Here is a 21501-nt window from a genome sequence, read left to right as displayed (position 1 = left end):
GTTCCGTGTTACTTAAAATTCATACTTGCAACACCAATATGTTGTACGTTTTCACCCATTTTATATATTCTTTAGATTCTCGACGTTATTATAACCATTGTGATAATTTCGCTGCTAGAAAAATAAGTTTGATCATGTTTACGATGATAAAGATGGGGTCATTGCTAAAATGATCAATTTCGATATTGCATTGTTTCGATTGCTATGTTGATTTGGTAAATTTATTTGTTTTTGTTAATGTTTAACGTATCAAGTAGTGAAAGAAGGAAAACGTAGACAATTAGAAAGAAAAGAATACGAAGAGGTTTCTGGATTGTATAACTCTCTATCACGTCTATTATCTCCTATGTTGAATTAAAAAAATAATGAGTAAAAAATCAATGAGTAAACACACACAAAAATTAACATATTCAAATTGATATAGTATGGAGACGAAAATGATGATGATGAGTATGGCGATAATGATGACGATGATGATAGTAATGGTGGTGATGATAATGATTATATAGGCCGAATTATTATTTTTTTAATTACCAACATAACATATTATAATATAACATATTTTCCTTTTCCACCTATAAAAGTGACGAACTACTACGAATTGCCTCTGAGCACCATCTATCACGTTCATCTCATGATGGGTTCGGGCACGAGCTTGCCGAGGTCGGCGTCGAGCATTCGGAGCACAGACAGTCAAAGAGGAAAACGGGGTGCCATGCCAACCTCGGTTACGATCACGGTGACGGAAGACCAGACGGGTCTACGTCCAAACTGTGAATGGACCGAGACATACTTCAACAACCAGCCCGCTAGCGAACCGTACAGCGACGACGACCTGGAGACGGTGTTCGACGACTGTCTCGACGCTCGGTCCGTCATCGATGGGGAGAACGGCATCGATTTGAAACCGTCCAATAAATCACTTCATGCGAGTACTCTTCATGTTTCCATACCGAAGATACAATCTCTTCAAATCACTGGCTTTGACACGCATGTAAGATATTATGGAATATTTCAAAATCTCATTCTTAAAGCCATCGATGCCACACACACATCCATTTTGAAGGGGCGCCATCTTAGGACGTAGCTACCTATAAACCAAAACAGACCCCATTATGTAGTCTTAAAATAAAATGATCACTGAATCTTGTGACAATTATCCTTTAGGACATGAATGATAATACATTTATACTGAAATGATTTTGTCATAATGAGCTCCAAACATAAATAGTCTAAGAGATTTGAGGGAGTCTGGCAATACAGAAATTTACATTTTTGAGATTTTACGAGACTTAACACCGATAATTATTTTCATTGTGTTTATCACATGCAAATATCTTTCGTTGCAGCTAAACGAAAACCAAAAGGCACACCGGACGGATGAATATGAAAATGAGAATCTGGTGATCCGCCGAGGCCAAGACTTCAAACTTACCGTAAACTTGAACAGAAAATATAATCCACAGAAAGAGAACCTGTACTTACGATTCGCGGCAAAATGTGAGCTATTAAAAAAAATAATTGTGTCTCTATTCCAGTTTTCAGAATTTTCATTATTGCTTCATTCAAATCTACTTTATATACCTTTCATATATATCGTCGGTTTTCCAGCAATAAAATCAGAGGTTTCAGAATTATTTTCCGTCACTCCCACTGATGTCTTCAAAATCAGTTTTCACGCCTATCATGTAGTGACCTTTGTTCTTTGGCGCACTATTGGTGATTAACCACCGGATTCACGTAGAACAAATGCTTATAATCAATCGGTAAATTGAAATGACCAATCAAGATCATCGATATATGCGCATTTTATTCAAAATATTGTCCAGGAATCAATCCAAATGGTGCTTTCATTTTGCAATCCAATGGAGACCTTCGTGTGAAGGGAACCATGTCAATTGACGAAGACATATATTTGTGTTTCTTCTGTTTTCTCTAGATCTTTGATCTCTTAGTCACATTAGTGGTCAAGGAACCATAGTAATATCATCCCTACTTGTAGTGATGCTACACGATTCATCATGTTCCCTACTAACTAAAATGCACAGATACGTCAACTGCTATAGTAAATACATGATATGGAAATGGTAAAGCGCATAAACTTGTGTTAAAATACCCTCTCATTTATTTTTCTTCACAGCAAAACATCCAAGACAAGCCAATGGCACGCTCATTTTGTTATCATTTGATGGTTCGGGTGAGAACAACGGTTGGACCATAAAGCTAGAGTCTTCTGAGGATGGGCTTGTCACTGCTACTGTAAATGCGTCTTCAGGATGTATCGTTGGACCTTACGGAGTGACCATCGTTGTAAAGAACAAACGAACAGGTCTCCAACGGGAGTTCAAGCAGAATGAGACAATTTATATACTATTCAATCCCTGGTGTGAACGGGACTCTGTGTACATGAGTGATGAAAAAGACAGACAGGAATATGTCTTAGAAGACTTTGGCCTAATCTGGAGGGGTAATTACAGGAACCCTCATGCGAAGATGTGGAACTTTGGACAATTCGACAAAGACGTGGTGGATACTGTTCTTGAGATCCTGCACGACTTTGTCCGGGTAGAAGATCGCGGGAACCCTGTCAAGGTTACACGTATACTCCCAGCTATACTCAATGCTGCAGGTCGTCTCCCGGGTGGTGTCCTATCCGGGAAATGGGATGGACTCTACAAAGGCGGCTCGCGACCAACCCAGTGGCAAGGCAGCGTCAAGATCCTGGAGGAATACCGGAAGCACAAGAAGCCTGTCAAGTACGGACAGTGCTGGGTTTTCGCAGGATTGTTCACCACCGTCTTTCGCTGCATCGGGATTCCCGCAAGGTGCGTTACGAACTTCTTCTCAGCGCACGACTCGGACGACTCGATGGTCATTGATAAGTTTGTCAGTCATGACGGGGTGGACATTCGCGGTGGGGACTCTGTCTGGATCTTTCATGTGTGGAACGAGGCGTGGATGGCAAGGCCTGATCTAGACCCTGGTCTTCACGGATGGCAAGTTGTTGACGTCACTCCTCAGGAAACAAGTGAAGGTATCTGGCAGTATTCCAATCAACAATGCGTTTCGTCGAAAGAGTGATGAAATGATTGACCAAACACGTACCTGTGACGATAAGTGTTGCTTTTCCTAAGACCCCAAGCCATTTTCGTATTGCTATTCAATATGAAGCATAAACAGACTGTAATGACTCTTAGAAGCTAATTGTAATTGGCAACGAAGAAGTGTAAACTGACTGTGTTTACCGCCCATTGAAAATAATAAATGTCCATGTCCCTGAGGAACACTAGCGTATATATGTGACGTCATAGGCCTACTTTTCAAGGGGGGGGGGGGGGGTGTAACAATAAATAACCTCCCTGAAAATGGATTCACCGCTTGGATTTTAAATATAGTAGAGACTCTTGAACTTCAAGTTTCTCATTGCCGATTGAAGATAACTAATGCAAATCTTTTGTTTTTACTTGGCTCTATTAGGTATCTACCAATGTGGCCCTGCACCGGTTGAAGCGATCAAACGAGGTTTGGTAAATCAAGGATATGAAACTAGGTAGGGACTTTCGAAAAACTTTTGAATGAACAGTTTTGTAGTTATTTCACATTGACTCTGAGTTTGTCGTCTAATATCATCCTTACAATATAAGTATCTTGTGTCGCAGTCATTTTATCAATAAAGCAACTGCAGACTGACCACGCATATCTTGTTTTCTCGAATAACGTCACATCAGTCGATATAAATCGATCTGATGTAACTGGTAATGATATGATTTTAAGGGGAGAAAGGGTTAGGGTTGAGTGAAGAGTATGGAATTCATTTGACTCAATTGTTAAAGACAGGCCTATAGTTAAAATCAATAACCTATATTATCATTGTAAACTTGTGCGTTTCAGTCCTAAAGAAGAAACTACCAAACAGAAACACATCCACACCTACAAAAAGAAAGAACAAGGAGACCCACAAGATGTACTAATTCTGCATGTTGTAGTAGTTCTCTTCAAGTTCTTCCTTTCGTCATGTTGGATTTAGCTATTTGTTCCTAACATGCTGCGCATCCATAACAGTGTAATATCATGACCAATTGGCTAACAATTCAAGGTGGGTCAAAGGTCACTACATGGTAGGAGCAAACGAAAATAAAATAATGTTTAATACCATATTTTCAACTTAGATTCATATTTGCGGAAATCAACGCCGACCGCGTCACGTGGATGATCGTCCCAGACAAACACCACCGCAACAACCCAGAATCAGCTGGCTACGAGCTCGTTGACCTCGAGAAGAACGCAGTCGGGAAGATGCAATGCACCAAGGCAGTTGGCTCTAATGAGATACGTGACGTCACAATGGAATATAAGCATGTGGCAGGTCAGTGTTGTAGGACAATATCGAGCTTGAGGATTGGGCAAGTGTAGGCCTACCTTGAATTTGTTTAATCGGCCGATATGTTTCTTGGCATTCCACCGTCCTATTTCTGAAAAATGCATAAATACTTGCGAACCCTGCATTATAAAGCACGCCTAAGGCGGACTCACCAGGCACACTACGCGACTACTATACTCGGGCTGGGTCTTACGTAAGCATGGCATCACAGCCCACTTCTGCTCCCTGGCCCGATGAGATGAGTTCGAGTCCCAACTAATGTCAGCACTGCTGACTGGCCGATAGTTGGATTGGCCTACGATGAAGATGTAGAAGGCTGACATCCTGATTGATTTTTCGATCTATGAAATTTTCCGCATACATTCGTAATTCTGAAGCTTCGTTATTACGAAGGTTCGGATATTCCGAAGGTTCGGAAGTCCGACGGTTCGTAATTCCGAAGGTTCGTAAATCCGACGGTTCGTAATTCCGAAGGTTCGTTAGTCCGAAAACAAAGTGAGGTTCGTAATTCCGATGGTTCGTTAATACGAAAACGAAATGAGGTTCGTAATTCCGAAGGTTCGTTAGTAATGATTAACGAACGCTTAACGTAATGATTAACGAACCTTATTTCGTTTTCAGACTAACGAACCTTCGGAACATCGAACCTGATTTCGTTTTCGGATTAACGAACCCTTTGACGTTTTCAGATTAACGAACATCGAGGTATAGGCAATTTACGTGTTTTGGAATTACGAACCTTTGGAATTACGAAGTGTAACCGAAATTTCCTGGATTTTGACTCCTGAATTTATATTTATATATAAGTATGACATTCTATGTTTTTTAGGGTCTGATGGGGAGAAAGAGATACGAAGTGTAACCGAAATTTCCTGGATTTTGACTCCTGAATTTATATTTATATATAAGTATGACATTCTTTGTTTTTTAGGGTCTGATGGGGAGAAAGAGATAGTCGCCAATGCTCTGGCCAAAGGAATGCAACGAGGTTTCTACGACCAGGAACCTCCTGACCACGACATCGTAATCTATCTGGACGAGCTCAACGACATTACGATCGGTGACTCTTTCGAGCTCAAGGCTCAAATCGCAAACCTTAGTGATGAAAGTAGGAAGGTCGCACTGATCATTACCCTTCACAGCACTTTGTATACAGGTGAATGAACAAAATGATATCTTAATTCAGTTACGCAAGAGAGACCGACTCCAAACTTATCGTTTATATGGCATCGGAAATAACGTAATAGCATTGGTCGGGCCTGGGCCTACGAACACAAAGGTTAACAATTAATCGCTAAATGAAATGGCATATCAAGATCGCCGTTGCATGCTCATTTTGCTCAGTAGACTAATTAGGAACCAATCAGAATTGCCGTCTTAAATTAGCGGAGGTGGTTTCAGTGGATTGACTTTTTAATACAAAAATAAAGATGTCTCTTTGGTCGTTGTGTTGCCATCCTTAGTGGTTGTGAAAACTCACCGTATGCGCAGAATAAAGCCCAGCGCACACTACGCGATCAGATGCGACGCGATTTTTTAATAATCGCATATTGCATCAAATTCCAAGAAGTACGAATATTTCATTTGAAGTTTGGTATAATGTTAGGACAAATAAAATCGTAATTTTTTCTTTGCAGCAAGCCCTGTGGTCGGGGTATAGTCCAAATCGGCTTCAAGTAGCAGCCGATAATGACGTCATTACGATTTGGATTTGAAATTATTTTTAATTCTACAGGAAGGCTAGAACTAGACTGAAAATCGATTTGAACGCCCGAGCGTTGTTGGAGCGGTCGTGGAGCGGAGGGGAAAAATCATCACCGCTCGCTACCGTTTACCATTTTCGATTTCGATTGTTGTTTTTTATTTTCGATTTTTGTTTTCGATTTTTCCCCAATTTTGAGAGCGAAATTCGACCCTCTTTCCCTACCGCTCCACGACCGCTCCAACAACGCTTGGGCGGTGTGGCCAGGCCTTTAGTAGTTTTACCTCATTCTGAACTCTAATTGCTTAGAATTTATTGGTTGGAATGTCCATATCAAATGTTATTACTATTAATTTGAAATTGGGATCGCAACGATTCGCATAATGTCCGCCGGTCTTGAAAGTTCTCAATGTACTCTCGTCAAGCCACCTTTGAACTCTAGTATCCTCCTAGTTATGAACGTTCTGGGAAATATACCAGTGTATAGTGGTTACCTGGGGAACATGAAATATCATGCAGACCCTTTATTCATAAATGTTTATATTACATTATTTTTTCCAACAATATGAAGTGAGGAATGAAAAGTTCGAAATACAAGGTTATAGGATTCAGCAGTGTTCACCCATTTGAAAAATATGATGCATATAACGCACTAGTCTGCAGCAGGCACTGACCCTGATTGAAACTTTGATCAGCAAGTGTGCCTCCACGCAAAGACTAGCACATACAAAACTTGTGAGAGGACCTTCAGTACATGAGGCATGCGTATGCTGCACATTCAGACCCTCAACTCGAGTGAAGGGTTTGCACAGCAGACTAATCACGCACCATGTTGATCACGTTGTTACATCTTCATTCTGTCCTATCTATAAATGATGATTTTGACAATGGAATAATCGTGATTTTTCAGATTCTATTCAATTTCTTACCTTTTCTTTTAAAGGTGTGATAGGTCACCAGATCAAGAGGAAGAAGTTGGAACTGGAGCTAGGGCCACGTGACAACGTCCAACAGAGCTTATCAGTCCTGGTTGAAGACTATCTCGACAAATTAGAAGAACAGGGCCTTCTCACCATCTTTGCGCTCCTTACGGTGAAGGTAAGGTAAATTGCGTATACATTCGTAATTCCAAAGCTTCGTTATTCCGAAGGTTCGGATATTCCGAAGATTCGTTAATCCGAAAGCGAAAGAAGGTTCGTTGTTCCGAAGGTTCGACAATCCGAAAACGAAATGAGGTTCTTTGTTCCGAAGGTTCGTTTATCCGAAAACGAAATGAGGTTCGTTGTTCATTTCGTTTTCGGACTAACGAACCTTCGGAATTACGAACCTCATTTCGTTTTCGGACCAACGAACCTTCGGAATTGCGAACCTCATTTCGTTTTCGGACCAACGAACCTTCGGAATTACGACTCTCATTTCCTTTTCGGATTAACGAACCTTCGAAATTACGCCACAAATGTTCTGATTAACGAACCCTTTTTCGTTTTCGGATTAACGAACATCGAGGCATAGGCAATTTACGTTTTTCGGAATAACGAACCTTCGGAATTACGTGTACGAAGAATTACGAAGTGTAACCGGTAAAGTGAGAGCCCCACTTCGAGTACAGCAAAGCGCCATCTTTGTTCCAATAGAATAAAGACGATCAAGGAGGCTCTTGGCATGATCATAAAATTGTCATATGTACTCCTGTTGTGAGTCATCTTTTCATGGTTAATATATACAGATTAAACATACTAGTCAGAAATAAACAATGTGCACGTCATATGGGATCAACCTTACATTTCACTACCTGGAAGACGTGCCACAGGTCTCTAACTACGGACCACTTATTATTAGTTTAGGTGCACGCTGCAGCGTTCAGTCCACTGACATGACTGAGTGAAAAGGATGGGATCAACAAAGACTGCTCTATGTGGAAATTGGGAAATCCTCCTGAAAACTTGAAAACAGAAACGAAAATACCGGTATATTCTTATCATGCTCATGGAGGAAACATATTTACTCCAAGACATCATCATAATCACCATGAAAAAAAAGGGTTTTGAACTGAAGTATCAGTAACAGGTAATGGTTTTTGTACGGGAACTGGGAAGGGCTTGATGCACGTGTCCTCCCCCAATTTCTGGTAGTAAGCGGAAATGGTTGAAATTATACTTGCATTTTTCGTCAGCCGAAGACCACAGAAATGAATAAAATAAGAAGAGGTTAGACAATAATTTTCGAAATATCTTTCACAGGAAACGGACAAAACTATCTCAAAACGAGAGGACATCAGAGTGAAGATGCCTGACCTCACGGTCAATTCAGAGGTCACGGGGTCAGAGGTCAAATTGACCGTTGAGCTGACCAATCCATTGGACAGAGGATTGACTAACTGCATGTTTGTAATCGAAGGATCAAAGATGGTCAAGCCTTTTTCGGTTAAACAAGAGTAAGTATTGAAGAATAGTGGCTGTGTAAAGAGAAAATAAGATAGAAAGATAACAGAACGAGAGAGAGAGAGAGAGAGAGAGAGAGAGAGAGAGAGGGGGGGGGGAGGGTGGGACTTTTGCCAATTAGAGGGAAGCAGAGGGAGAAAATCTTGGAGAAAGAGAGAGAGAGAATGATCGAAAATTTACCACCCCCTCAAAAAATATATGGTCCACCCTTCATGATAATAAAACAAAACGTGTATTCGTGAGTAATATATATAAAAAAGGTGATTCTATAATGTTTACTTTCCATTTCATCATTAATCATTATCACAATACTTCACATCGTTGTTTTACATTTCTTACGTATTGCATTATCTTATATTTTGAGATACAGAAATAATAGCAAACGAACATTGTTTTTTCTATCTCTCTTCTTTTCTAGCAATATCCGTGCCAAAGAATCGATCACTCGTGACATTACTTTCAGGGCAAGGAACACTGGACTCAAACCCATCTTGGTGGGATTCGAATCTGATCAACTTCGTGACGTCACTGGTCACGTGCTGATACGTGTCAGAACCCTTGAATGTTAATTCAACCATTGACTTGCTACATGATTTAACGTGTCAAATTAGTGTCCATTTATGTAATCATGTTTTAAACGATCATTTCAAACTATGAAATATACTAGTTGACATAGACCTGGGAAGAGGGGTTGAAGCACCCCCAAGATTTTCCTAGGGGGTGCTGGGTGTGTTATTTTCCCAAGGCAGCACTCCTGGAATTCTGGTAGGCGTGCCAAAGAGGAGAAATGTATGAAAAATGATCCTGTTTTTGGCTTGTCATTTTTTTAGGGACAAAAACGACCTTCATTTTGCAATAAAACGTTTTTTTTTTGCTAGTCAGATTTTGTTACACACCCCCAGCAAAAAAAAAATCGTTCCTCAGGGTCCTGCTACTTGATGAGAGGGAGTCCAAGACTGCCTATAATGGGTGACCTCATGTTTTTCTCATTTGAATGATGGGGTTTTTGTAAGGGCCCATATGTTTCTTTTATGCCCATTTTTACCATTTCTTCCCATTTATCCCCTTTTCCCTTTTTACAATTTCTGTTGATTATAATGATTAGAGTGATTATAGCCTTCGAGACTTATTACAAAAAACGTTATAAAAATAATTTGATTCAGATTTAGATAAGCAAAAGAAAATAGCTTATCGACAATAATTGAATAAAAGCAGGGCCTCGAGAACGGTTTTTTAGTGGGGTGCTGATGAAAATTTGAAAAGCAAAAAAAAAAAGTTTTGTTTACACAAGGAAGATTTCTTAGTCCAGCGATATTTGACGACCAAAAAGAAAGAAAAGAAAGGTTTTTACGACAAAACACACCGCTTCCCATGACCATAAATAAAGAAGGCAAAGTGGAGGAATTCTCAAGTTTTTAATTATTTTCCGACATTAGAGAATTGGACTGTCTACAAGCGATGATGTCATAAGCCCGACATCTCTCTTATTATGTGTGCAATCTATTTTATTACTTGTTTTTCATGCAATTGCTACATAACTTTGCATTAAAAAATATGAATCATATCAATCCTTCCGCTCGCAAGGTGGGAAAAAACATACTGCAGAATGCATAATACCATCAACCCATCATGCGCATTGCACAAATTTCGCAATATTTCAAGCTTATTTTTAGAAATAATTATCAAACGATGGTGATGATATTTTAAAATTTCATTAGTATGCTGGGTTGATTTTTCACTTTTACATAACTTCTCATTGACGATGCACCTGGGCTTAGATATCTTTTACAAATCAGACATTACTATTTTAGTTAAATTAAGAAGGTTTTTTTTTTTTTGGGGGGGGGGCGGGGCGCAGCCCCGCAGTTTACTTGAAGTTCAATGAACCATTGCATCATAAAAAAAACTATCGTCAAAGATACAGTATGAAGTATGAAACATATCATTGAAAGAAATAAAGTTTAAACCGATTGATTATGCAGAGTATTTGATTTAGAAGTTTAAGCACTTTTTATTTGGTGTATATGCGATTCTGCGATATAAACCAGGTAATAACTTAAAAGCTTTGGTAATAATGAAAAAAAGTCAAACCACCAAATTAGATGTATGATAATTACGAATTGAGTGAAGTCATAGAAATAAATTAGTTAAAAAGGTGCGAAAATTTATACAGGATTATTTTATCGATTAGATTTACCGAAGTGAAAAAATACAGAGGGGAAGAGAGGTAGAAAAAAATGTAATACGAGGGTAATAAGAGAGTGAGGGGGAGAGAAAGACGGAAAGAGAGAGAGAGAGAGAGAGAGGGGGGGGGGGGGGGGAGAAACGGAGGAGGGGTTGGGAGTAGAAGTCAAGAAAAAAGGTTCTGGATAATATAAATACAGATAAAAGATAGGGGAATCCCCCCCCCCAAAAAAAAAAGTTATGCGGTTTCGAAGTGACATTTTTTGTTACAATAGCGAGAAGAAAACCTTCCCAATTAGCAAATGACTGAAGCGAGAGATTGTCTGAATAGAACAAAGACAAATGCAGATTAAAAGAATTTTAGAACATCGATAGAGAGATAGATAAAGACAGAAGAAGTAAATAAATAAAGAAAGAAATGAAAGAAAGAAAGTAAAAAAGAAAGAAAGAATGAAATAAAAGAGAAAGTAAGGAAGAAAGAAGAAAACGAACGAAAGAAAGAAAAAAGAAAGGAAGGAAGGAAAGAATGAAAGAAAGAAAGTAAAGAGAAAGTAAGGAAGAAAGAAGAAAACGAAAGGAAGAAAGAAAGAAAAAAAGAAAGGAAAGAAAGAAAGAAAGGAAGAAAGAAAAAAAGAAAGGGAGAAAGAACTAGAAGAAAGAAAGGAAGAAAGAAAGGGAAGGAAGAAAGGGAAGAAAGAAAGAAACAAGGAAGAATGGAAAGAAAGTAAGGAAAGATCGAATGAAGGAAGAAAGGAAAGAAGAGAAGACAAGATACACGAAAGATGCAAACACACAAAAAAAATCGTTTTCAGGAGAGTAGGGGGACACTCTACGTACCGAGTTTACTCCAATTTTACTCAGACAAAGACAACTTCCCAAAATTGGGTGGGAATTTCTCGTAATATTACAAACATTTGTATTTCTATACCTTATGTTAAAATGTATTTTTATCCGCGAGGTAATATCCCGGTTCGCAATAATATTGCGGTTTTCAATAATTGGAAAATAACTTGTGTTCTATTGCTTGAAACTACTAGAGCGTGTAGAGAGTGATACGTTCTTAGTGGAGCGTGGCAATGTTTGGAATGATATCAACAGTCTATTCACTAAAGTGAGCATTTCAAAGGAAGGCGACTGGTGGAATTCTCCCGTAATGAATTGTCATGCAACGTAAAAGTTATAGTAGTTTATTGCATCGAAGTGACTAATCTACACTATTTAGATCCATCCGAATAAGAACTGGAATCCAAAGCTTTTGAGGGGAATCTTTGTACTTCGTCGTGCATGTAGTAGGTAAGTAGAAAATTCACTTCCAGGTATTATTCAAAGTAGTCGTGTACTTAAAAGTACTTCTATGTGAACAAAATATACACTGTAAAAACTGTGGTGTTAAAACTGACACCAATTGGTGTTAATAGAGGACCACACCCTGAGGTGTTAAAATAACACCCTAGAGATTGAACATGACACCAGTGAGTGTAAATGTAACAACCATAGGTGTTGTAATAACATCTATATATAGGTGTAAAACTAACACCACCAATTTAACACCTGTTTAAAATAACTGGTGTGGTCCTCTATGTACACCGGTTAACACCACAGTTTTTGCTGTGTATGGTCTTTGCCAGACGACGGACTTAATGATGACAATTTAAGTAGGAACATCTTACAAAACTAGTAACCTCTCCCTAATGATTTAAATAAATCAACAAAATACAACAGGTACAACGAATTAAAGTGCACTGGCCTTTGCGGCGTGCGCCTGTAATCCAAGCTATAATTGATACAGAGGTTCAAGGTTCGACCCCTTCAGTGGCGTAGCTACGGGGGGCCTGGGGGGCACGTGCCCCCCCAGGTGCCCCCCCAGAAAAAAATGGAAGAGCAAAAAAAGAAAAGAAAAGAGGGAGAAAGAAGAAAGAAAAAAGGAAAAGAAGAAGAAAGACAGAAGAAAAAAGAAGAGGAAAATAAGAGGAGGAAGACGAGTGAATGAAATAATCTGAGGGGAAGACTTGCAATTAAAAAAAATCTTTTCATGTTTTACTATATAAAATTGTTGCTGGCGCTTCGCGCCATAATTGCCTTTCGTTCGATGGGATTCATATCTTGCTCAATAGGCTGATGTGGAGCAAGTTTTGAAGTCAATATGCAAAACATATTTTAGCTCGGACATCGAACTTTCATTATTATTTTTTATTTACAAATTTAAGTGCTCTGTAAAATGTCCGTTTTATGGTCTACATATCAGCATTTTAAGCTCATTTTAGGTCGGAATGTCCAAAAAATTTGCTCGCGCTTCGCGCTCGCATTATTGAAATATATACCGTCTTCGTGGGTAACTGTAAGCAGTCCTTAACAGGTCCCTTTTCGATAATGCTAGAACAGTTGATAAAAAATTCTGTTCGCGCTTGGGGGTAAATACGAATCTTGTTCAGGATCACACATAATATTGCCCAGAAAATTAAATTTTCTGGAAAAAATACATTAAAGTAAAAAAAAAAAATCGCTCGCGCTTCGCGCTCGCACTTTTTACAAGGCTTATGAGATTATTTAATTTTTATGTTGTTTTATAAGAATAAAACTAAGAAGTGACTTATATAGGTGAAGATAATTTTGGGCCCCGTCCCCTATTGGCGAAAGTCGGATCCGCCCTTGTGGACACATACACACACACCGGAAAAATGGCCGGTGCCTCCCCTGAAAAAGCAAGGACCCCCAGTGCCCCCCGGGAAAAAAATCCTAGCTACGCCACTGGACCCCTTGTCACATCTTTCGGATGATGACGTTAAATGTCGGTCCCAGACGTAAAATAATCACAAAATGATTGATACATGATATCAGGGATCCATGTTTATGCTTCATTTGTGTGATCAATGAGTTTTGAAAGAGACGGAGAACCATCCAACAAATTCCCTTTACAAGCATGACAAGCACCCACTTTGATTCCGCAAGGATTAAGCATAGAGCTATTAACAGATAGCCCTATGGATTAAGCATGTTGACATGTTCTTCGCTGGATTGTCTTGCAGATTGTATGCAAAATATTCCTACCTCCCTACAGACTTACTTGCCAGATACAATATGAAGTATGTTTGTGTAATGATAATTACTTTCCGCTGCCTCTGGTCGGATATTATGAGCAGACATTGCTAAGTTTTGCGGGGGAAATAAAAAATAAACGTTGCAATATCTATTAAAATATGATTTGAAATTGTTTTCTGACCACAGGCGGCTGCAGCTGTGACACATAACAACACAAATAGATATATTCCCTCCAACTAATCTTATTTTTTTGTAATGTGAAAGTGTGTGGAAATTTATAAAATGTTGTTTAAAAATTGTCAAATTCTAAGGGGTTTCACATTTTGAAACTATTAATTATCATGCAATATTTTGCAAAATTTCTGGCCATGATATTTCGTCATGTGTTTAAAATCAGTATTTTTCATCAAACAGATCTGGAAAGATTCCCATTTACCTATTTTCAAAACAAATCACTTTTCGGTTTTCCCAAGGAACTGGTGGCGTCACAGGAGGTCGCCGCCAAAGGTTACAATGCACTTGTGCATTCTTTTGTATTTCTTTAGAAATTCGAAGCTTCATTAAGTAATTTGCATTAAGTTCTTCCTCCATCTCTTAAATCCCATGATGTCTCTAAATAAGTTAAAAAAGAGAACCTTGTTAAACAAACTTAATGAAGAAAAAAAATAGTTTGGAAAGAAACCAAATCGTAGTCGGCAAAAGTTAGCAGAGGGGTATTACGGATGAGTAAGTTGATAACTAGTATCATCTCAAAACAAAACATCCCCCAAATTGCAGTTTATTGACAAAAAAAATTATAATCATAGAAAACCAGTCAAAAGACTCCCCTTGAAATTGTGTTGATTATTTGAGAAATACTGGAATTTACATGTCACTTTGAGAGTACGCCACTGGCCTGAATAACCGAATAGTAGATGCCCATTGTTGGAAGATGGAAGAGATCAAAGTTCTGGCTGCTGAACGAGTTTTGTATTTGAGAATTTTCGATTGCACGATATTTAAAGTATCTGCAAACGAAATCGTCATACTGATCAAATAGTATGACGAGCCAGTGCCACGAATTAAGACGGGCGACACGAACTATTCCAGAGTTTCCGTAATAAAGTGGAAAAGTGAAGGGTCGTTTTTTGATACGATGCATTATTCACGAAATATAGTAATGCTAATGATTGCATTCAGATATTGCACAGCGCATATCACGTACCATTCATATGTGAAATATTATAATAATAATATTCACATATTGTATAGCGCATATCATGTGATATTATAATCTCCCCTAAATATTAAATGATCGATTTGTTTTCTTCATAGCTTTTATTTTCATCCAAAATGAATGATATGTAAAACAATTGAATCAAAGTTCAGTATTTCTTTTAGGTAAGACCTTTGTAATATTAGCATATGCCTTAACATCTCTGATCGCTGAAAGAGATAACTTTAACCTGACGAGTTAGCGAGACGAGCAACCCCACAAATTGAAAATGTACAAGTTACTACTTATTCGGTAATACATCTGATTCTTTTGTGCATTTGGATGACCTCTGGCCGTCTTTCTCCAGATCGTATATTCACAACTTATAAAAGCTCGAATAACTTCTATTCATACACAAACAAACGATAAACATAAAGAGAACGTTTGTTATGTACAAATAAGCATCGAATCGGGGGGTGTCGTTTTAACTACAATGTGGAATAAAACATATTAGTTAACTGAAAGTAACTTGGATTAAAATAAGAAACAACATATCAAATGCAATATTCAAACTTGTGTCAGGAATGTATACAGTCACTACAATATAGACCAGGATTAGGGGGCTTTTTGAAATAAAAAAACTGGGTTTTTGCGGGGGGGGGGGGGACCTGCCCCGTAAGAACATGTAGCAAATGTAAAAAAAAAACCAGATAGGCCAAAAATTATTATGAAAACCCATTGCATATAAATATAAAATTGAATATCTCCTATAAATATTTCTAGACTGCAAAAACACCGGTGTTAATTGAAAACCAGCATTTATCGGTCCGCACCATAGAAGTGTTGAAACAACACCGGTTTGATATTAGGCTAACACCAATTTGGCATTTAAGCAACAACAATTAGTGTTAAACAAATATCGGTTTATAACTGGCGTTGCTTCAACGCTTCTCTGGTGTGGACCGATGTAGATACCAAGCTGGTGTTAGATTAACACCGACGTTTTTCATGATATACATAGGGTGCATTTTCCAGTTTCCTCCAAGGTCCCTTTTTATGAAGACTGTTTTAATAACAATTGTTTATTCAAAAAATTACTCTCAGCCAATGAGATTGAAGGATTTCGGTAGCTTTTAACTGTGATTGCAAATTTGTTATTATAACAAGTTTCATGAAACAGGCCTCAGGACATCGACAGACTACACTTCTGTTCTGTTTCTTAATTTCTTTTTGAGAACCTATACACGCTACTGTACGCTTTTTAAGGTTTATTTCCAATTCGTCTAATGCCAATGCGTCCAATTGCCAACTCGTCTACTATCATTTGGACTTTGGTCTACCATCAGTTCGTACACACTAACCACATGGTCTACTTTATAATAACCAGTTGGTCCAATAGCCATTTAGTCCATATACCATGAGGTCTAATTAAACTAAAGTGTCAATATTGTACAAAATGAAAATGGGTATTAGACCAACTAGTTATTAGACGAAATGGTAATAGACGAAGTGATGATTAGACGAAATAATGATTGGACCAAATGGTAATTGGACCAAAAAGTTGTTAGACGAAATGGCATTAGACTAAATTAAGGTAGACCATGTGGTGAGTGGACGAGTTGGCAGTGGACGAATTGTCAATTTAACCTTTTTAATCGGTTCCTCATCATGTCTACGATCTAAGTAGATTCCGCATGTTTAACATTACTCTGGTACTTTGTAAAACAGTGGTATGTTTGTCATTTTTCATGTTATTTCTTATTTGTTCAAGATGTGTGCATTGTTTTTGGAGTGTGAAAAAAAATAAATAAAAAAACAATTATTTTAGTTTTTTAAAGCCAAATTTAGAATGGTCCATTACATATAATCGGTTAACCGAAATATGTTATTTGTTTGTACAAGGCGGGAAATAAAAAAAAAGGGGGAAATCTGTCAGAAGAGGATTTGATCACTGCAATGACGTCTAATTTTCCTTTCACCATAATATTCATTCATTCATGAAGCATGTTAATCATGTTAATAATGGCACACAGTTGAAAGCAAGTCACAATTTAATCATATACACAATCAAAGTGTTTAAATAGAATATTAGTGCATTTTGCTTAATCAAGTTCGAAATATACCAACATTATTTCCGGTACATAATCCAATATTTTGTGTGTAATTTTCTGATAAAATAATGCTTATGACATAGGCTTGAATGAGTGTATTTACTAGTTTCATAATTTTGTTGAAAATGAAATGGAATGAAATGAAAAAAAAAACTAGACTTTAATTCGTCATGCGGAAGAATTAGGTGTTATGTCGTCTCAACTTGATTATGATGAGAACGATGATGATCACGATGAGAATGATGACGATGATGATGATTATGATGATGACGAAGATGATCATAATACATACATACAGACAGACAGATAGATAGATAAATAAAATGTTAGACAAACATCAAGATAGACAAACAGATATATATAGATAATATAGTTTAATAGAAAAATAGATTAATAGATAGAGTGCTAGATATATAATCTGTCGTCTCAGTCTTCTTGAGCAACGAATATAAAATGATTTATTTACAAATGAACTCATTGATGATTACCATCGTAATGATGAGAACAAATTTTGACCATGAAAATAATGGTCACTTTGATAATGATTTTAATGATAAAGATAATGGCTACATGATGATGGTGATGATGATGATGACAATGATGCTGTTGGTGGTTATGTTGTTGTTGTTGTTGTTGATGATGATGATGATGATGATGAGGATAATGAAGATAATGATGATGATAATGATCATGATAATGGTGATGATGATGATTATGATGATGATTGATGATAATTGTGTGATGGTGATCACGATAATGATGTTGATGGCGATATATTTGAAAGACAGATGGATTCACAGATAAATAGATATACTCAATACATATAATTCATCTTTATTTGCCATAAAACACAACATGAAATATTAACATCACATAAAAAATAGGCTTAGAGGACAAGTCCACCGCAACAAAAACTCGATTTGAATAAAAAGAGAAAAATTCAACAAGCATAACACTGAAAATTTCATCAAAATCGGATGTAAAATAAGAAAGTTATGACATTTCAAAATTTCGCTTCATTTCACAAAAACAGTTATATGAACGAGCCAGCTACATCCAAATGAGAGAGTAGATGATGTCATTCACTCACTATTTCTTTTGTTTTTTATTGTTTAAAATATGAAATATTTTGATTTTCTCGTCATTGTCATGTGAAATGAAGTTTCATTCCTCCCTGAACAAGTGGAATTCGATTATTTTAACATTTTGTGCTTCAATCAAGGAGGTCCTAATCGACAAATTCGTAAAAATTGAAATATTGTATAATTCAAACAATACAAATCAAAAGAAATAGTGAGTGAGTGACATCATCAACTCTCTCATTTGGATGTAACTGGCTCGTGCATATAACTATTTTGTTAAAAATAAGCGAAACTTTTAAATGTCATAACTTTCTTATTTTACATCCGATTTTGATGAAATCTTCAGCATTGTGCTTGTCTGATTTTTCTCTATTGATTCAAATCAACATTTTTCTGAGGTGGACTTGACCTTTAATAAAGACGGAAATAAATTGTTGACATTTAAATCGAAAGAATATAATCTAAAGAATATCAATAAACAGAGAAAATCCAACGAGAATAACACTGAAAATTCATCCTAATCGGAATGTAAAACGAGAAGGTTATGACATTTCAAAGTTTCGCTTAATTTCACAAAACAGTTATATGCACAAAGCATCCTGGTCGGTATATATGCAAATGAGCAGACTGATGATTTCAGCCTCTCACTATTTCTTCCGTATATTATTATATGAAATATGAAACATTCTAATTTTCATTGATGAAACAAAGTTTAATTCCTTCACTAGCGTACCTACGGGGGGAGGGGGCAGTCTGCTATTTTGCCCCCCTGACGAGCTTGAAGACCTTTTTTTTGCTTGTCATTTTTTCGGACTCATTTGCATGGCACTGTGTTGTGCCTCTAATATGTCTGTTTTATGAAAAATAAGCGATACTTTAAAAAAATCTAACTTTCTTATTTTTCATCTGATTTTGGTTAAATTTTCAGCATTATGCTTCTTTGATTTTCTCTATTCATTCAAATCAACATTTTCTTTTTTCTGGGGTGGACTTGACCTTTAAATGTGTCATGTCTCATATGTCATTGGGAGGAAAAGTACGGCACTAGGCGTTATATATATATATATAGCCCCTTTTGCTGCAGTGCTTGAAAACTGCATTGCAATGAGAACACACTCCCGAGCATCCCATTAACCCCACATCCCCAAACAGAAGGAGGTGATGCTTTTTCATGCTAAAATGATGTTTTTGTTAAACAATAAAAGATACCGTATTTTCGAGGGCGTTGAAAGGCTTTCCCTACTTCCTTTTGATATTGCAAAAGATCTAGCCCAATATTTCGCTGGGGTTTCCCCTCATACATTGCGTGGGATTAGATGGAACAACCATTGAAATTATGTAACCCTTTATTCCCTTTCATTTTGGTTTATCAAGCTTAAAGGGGGATATAAAGGGGGACCTAAATATAAACTTGTTTTAGAGGAAAGTGAAAAATCACACACGTTGATAGGTGAACGTTTAATCAATATCGGACAAACAGTTAGAAAGTTATGAATTTTGAATGAATGAAGTTGTAAAAATTGATAATCACTATATCCATGGAGACTTCAAGTTGGCCGCATATGTGATGTCATAACTATAGTATTCAAGGACTACTTTTCCATGAATCCAATACATAAAATAGCTAAAATGTATTTTTATTCAAAAGTTTTACTTTAAGTCATATTTTTTCTTTCATGAGTACATACAAAAATATTCTACTTGGATTATATTTAGATTACTGCCCCAAAGAAATGGGTACTTAAGGGAAAATCACAAAAGCCTGATAATTAAGTACATGGTCTATATGGGAAAGATGTCCTTGCGCCTTGTGAGAATGCACCTACACAAGTGCCAATTTGAAATCTACATACTCCAAGGGATCTTAACTGTAAAGCAACCATAACTTTCTTGTTGCTAGTCCGATTTCTTTCAAGCTTTAACCACTCTGTTTTATTTATTTTTCTCCTTTTCAACACAACATTTATAATCAAGGCTGGATTCCCCTTTAAACATACCAAGGCCATTGCTTTGACTTTGACTGAAGAAAAAAGCCCTTAGACCAAGGAGCTTTAGACTTATAAGAACAATTAATGGTATTTCCAGGGATTTCCCCAACTCTCATTACGTCACATATAACATGTAGCTACAATAGCCTATACTAACACTTCACGGTTGTTGTGGTGGTCCATATACAATACTCTTGGGTAATATTTATGTCATGCAAACACATTTCACCTTCATACAGTGGGAATATTATTTCAAGTTTATATTTGCTTTTCAATGAAGGGATGTCGCCAGTGCTGTTTGAAGTGTTCAGTGTATTCTCAATGACAAAGATGAATTTGACTATGAGGTATATTGAAAATGGGACTTGAATCAACGTGTAAGATAATTCTGAAGAAAATAAAACCTGAACATGTCTGGCATGGATTAAATAATCCTATAACTCCTAACTTGTCCAGTTCGTTGGCATAAGTGCGAGCTCCCTTTTAAGTTGCCATGTTAGGTCCGGGGGAAAATGTGGAATTTTGTTTAATTGGTATTATGTAGTTTTGTAATTTATTATTACAATAATACCTCTCTTTGTTATTTAAACGTATTTTTATTACAATAGTATTTCAATAGCGATAATCCTGATTGTAATAATAGTAATCATAGTATATATTAATCATGCTGATTTATTATCATTATCATTATTATCCTCATCACTATTATTGCTTTATTATTATTATTATTATTGTTAATGTTATTATTATTCTTAACATGATTACTGTTGTCCTTATCAATGTTATTACCATCTATATTTTCTCGCTATTATTATTAACAGTACCAACATAATTACATCATCAAATTTATTTTGGTCAATTTAATCATTATTTTTCTAATACATTTGTTATACTAGCACTGATAAAACCGACATATCAGAACGGAAGTAACATGACAGAATAAAAAGATAAACAAAACGAAATCTACCAACTTTGTTTTCTTAGTATCAAAAAGGGCTAAAACTTTCTCAACTATGTTCCTTCTAAACATCAATTTGAATTATCTGAATATTTCTGAATGAAATCCATTTCCATATTTTCTCATGTTTTTCAGGTTTTGAAACAACATTCACCTGCGTGCATCCATCGTTGTCCCGTCATCACATGAATTCCTTTAGCTGATGTCCCGGTGTAGAAATATTATGTCCGGACTTAGTCGAGAAATGATGTTTGTTCTGACAATCATATTTGTCGCTGTATCCTTGTACAGTGTCAACGGGCAAGGTTAGTTATTCTTTCTAAATAATAATGACATGAATGATAGATTACGATTGTTTCGCATCAAATATATATAAATAAATATATATATATATCTCTCTCTCTCTCTCTCTCTCTCTCT

The 21501-nt window shown here is 36.8% G+C and overlaps 2 protein-coding genes across 3 annotated transcripts in view; both read left to right on the top strand.

Annotated features, from left to right (window-relative positions):
- The first annotated feature begins 588 nt into the window (after window positions 1-588).
- Window positions 589-10092, top strand: LOC121406214 (coagulation factor XIII A chain-like). Its single transcript, XM_041597237.1, has 9 exons — window positions 589-994; window positions 1350-1500; window positions 2141-3034; window positions 3478-3550; window positions 4170-4366; window positions 5313-5537; window positions 7027-7181; window positions 8324-8517; window positions 8943-10092. The coding sequence occupies exons 1-9, from the start codon at window positions 635-637 to the stop codon at window positions 9091-9093; spliced, it is 2400 nt and encodes a 799-aa protein (XP_041453171.1). The 5' UTR covers window positions 589-634; the 3' UTR covers window positions 9094-10092.
- Window positions 10093-11781: 1689 nt separating this feature from the next.
- The window catches only part of LOC121405862 (adhesion G-protein coupled receptor G2-like), a 39169-nt gene continuing 29449 nt past the window's right edge, over window positions 11782-21501 (top strand). For both annotated transcript variants that reach the window (XM_041596835.1, XM_041596834.1), the window contains exons 1-2: window positions 11782-12001; window positions 21217-21386. In XM_041596835.1, coding sequence (XP_041452769.1) covers window positions 21284-21386 — 103 coding nt within the window. In that variant the 5' untranslated portion in view covers window positions 11782-12001; window positions 21217-21283. The remainder of the gene's footprint in view (window positions 12002-21216; window positions 21387-21501) is intronic.

The sequence above is a fragment of the Lytechinus variegatus genome, chromosome 19, assembly GCF_018143015.1.
Source record: "Lytechinus variegatus isolate NC3 chromosome 19, Lvar_3.0, whole genome shotgun sequence".
In the NCBI taxonomy this organism is placed as follows: Eukaryota; Metazoa; Echinodermata; class Echinoidea; order Temnopleuroida; family Toxopneustidae; genus Lytechinus; species Lytechinus variegatus.
Note: the sequence above shows the minus strand (reverse complement) of the source record. Positions and strands in the feature narration are given on the sequence as shown.

Excerpts from the sequence above, each read along its gene's own strand:
- LOC121406214 (XM_041597237.1), top strand. The coding sequence starts at position 635 with ATGATGGGTTCGGGCACGAGCTTGCCGAGGTCGGCGTCGAGCATTCGG. Across the intron at positions 1,501-2,140 it reads CTTACGATTCGCGGCAAAAT|CAAAACATCCAAGACAAGCC; the intron begins GTGAGCTATTAA and ends TTTTCTTCACAG. Across the intron at positions 7,182-8,323 it reads TTGCGCTCCTTACGGTGAAG|GAAACGGACAAAACTATCTC; the intron begins GTAAGGTAAATT and ends TATCTTTCACAG.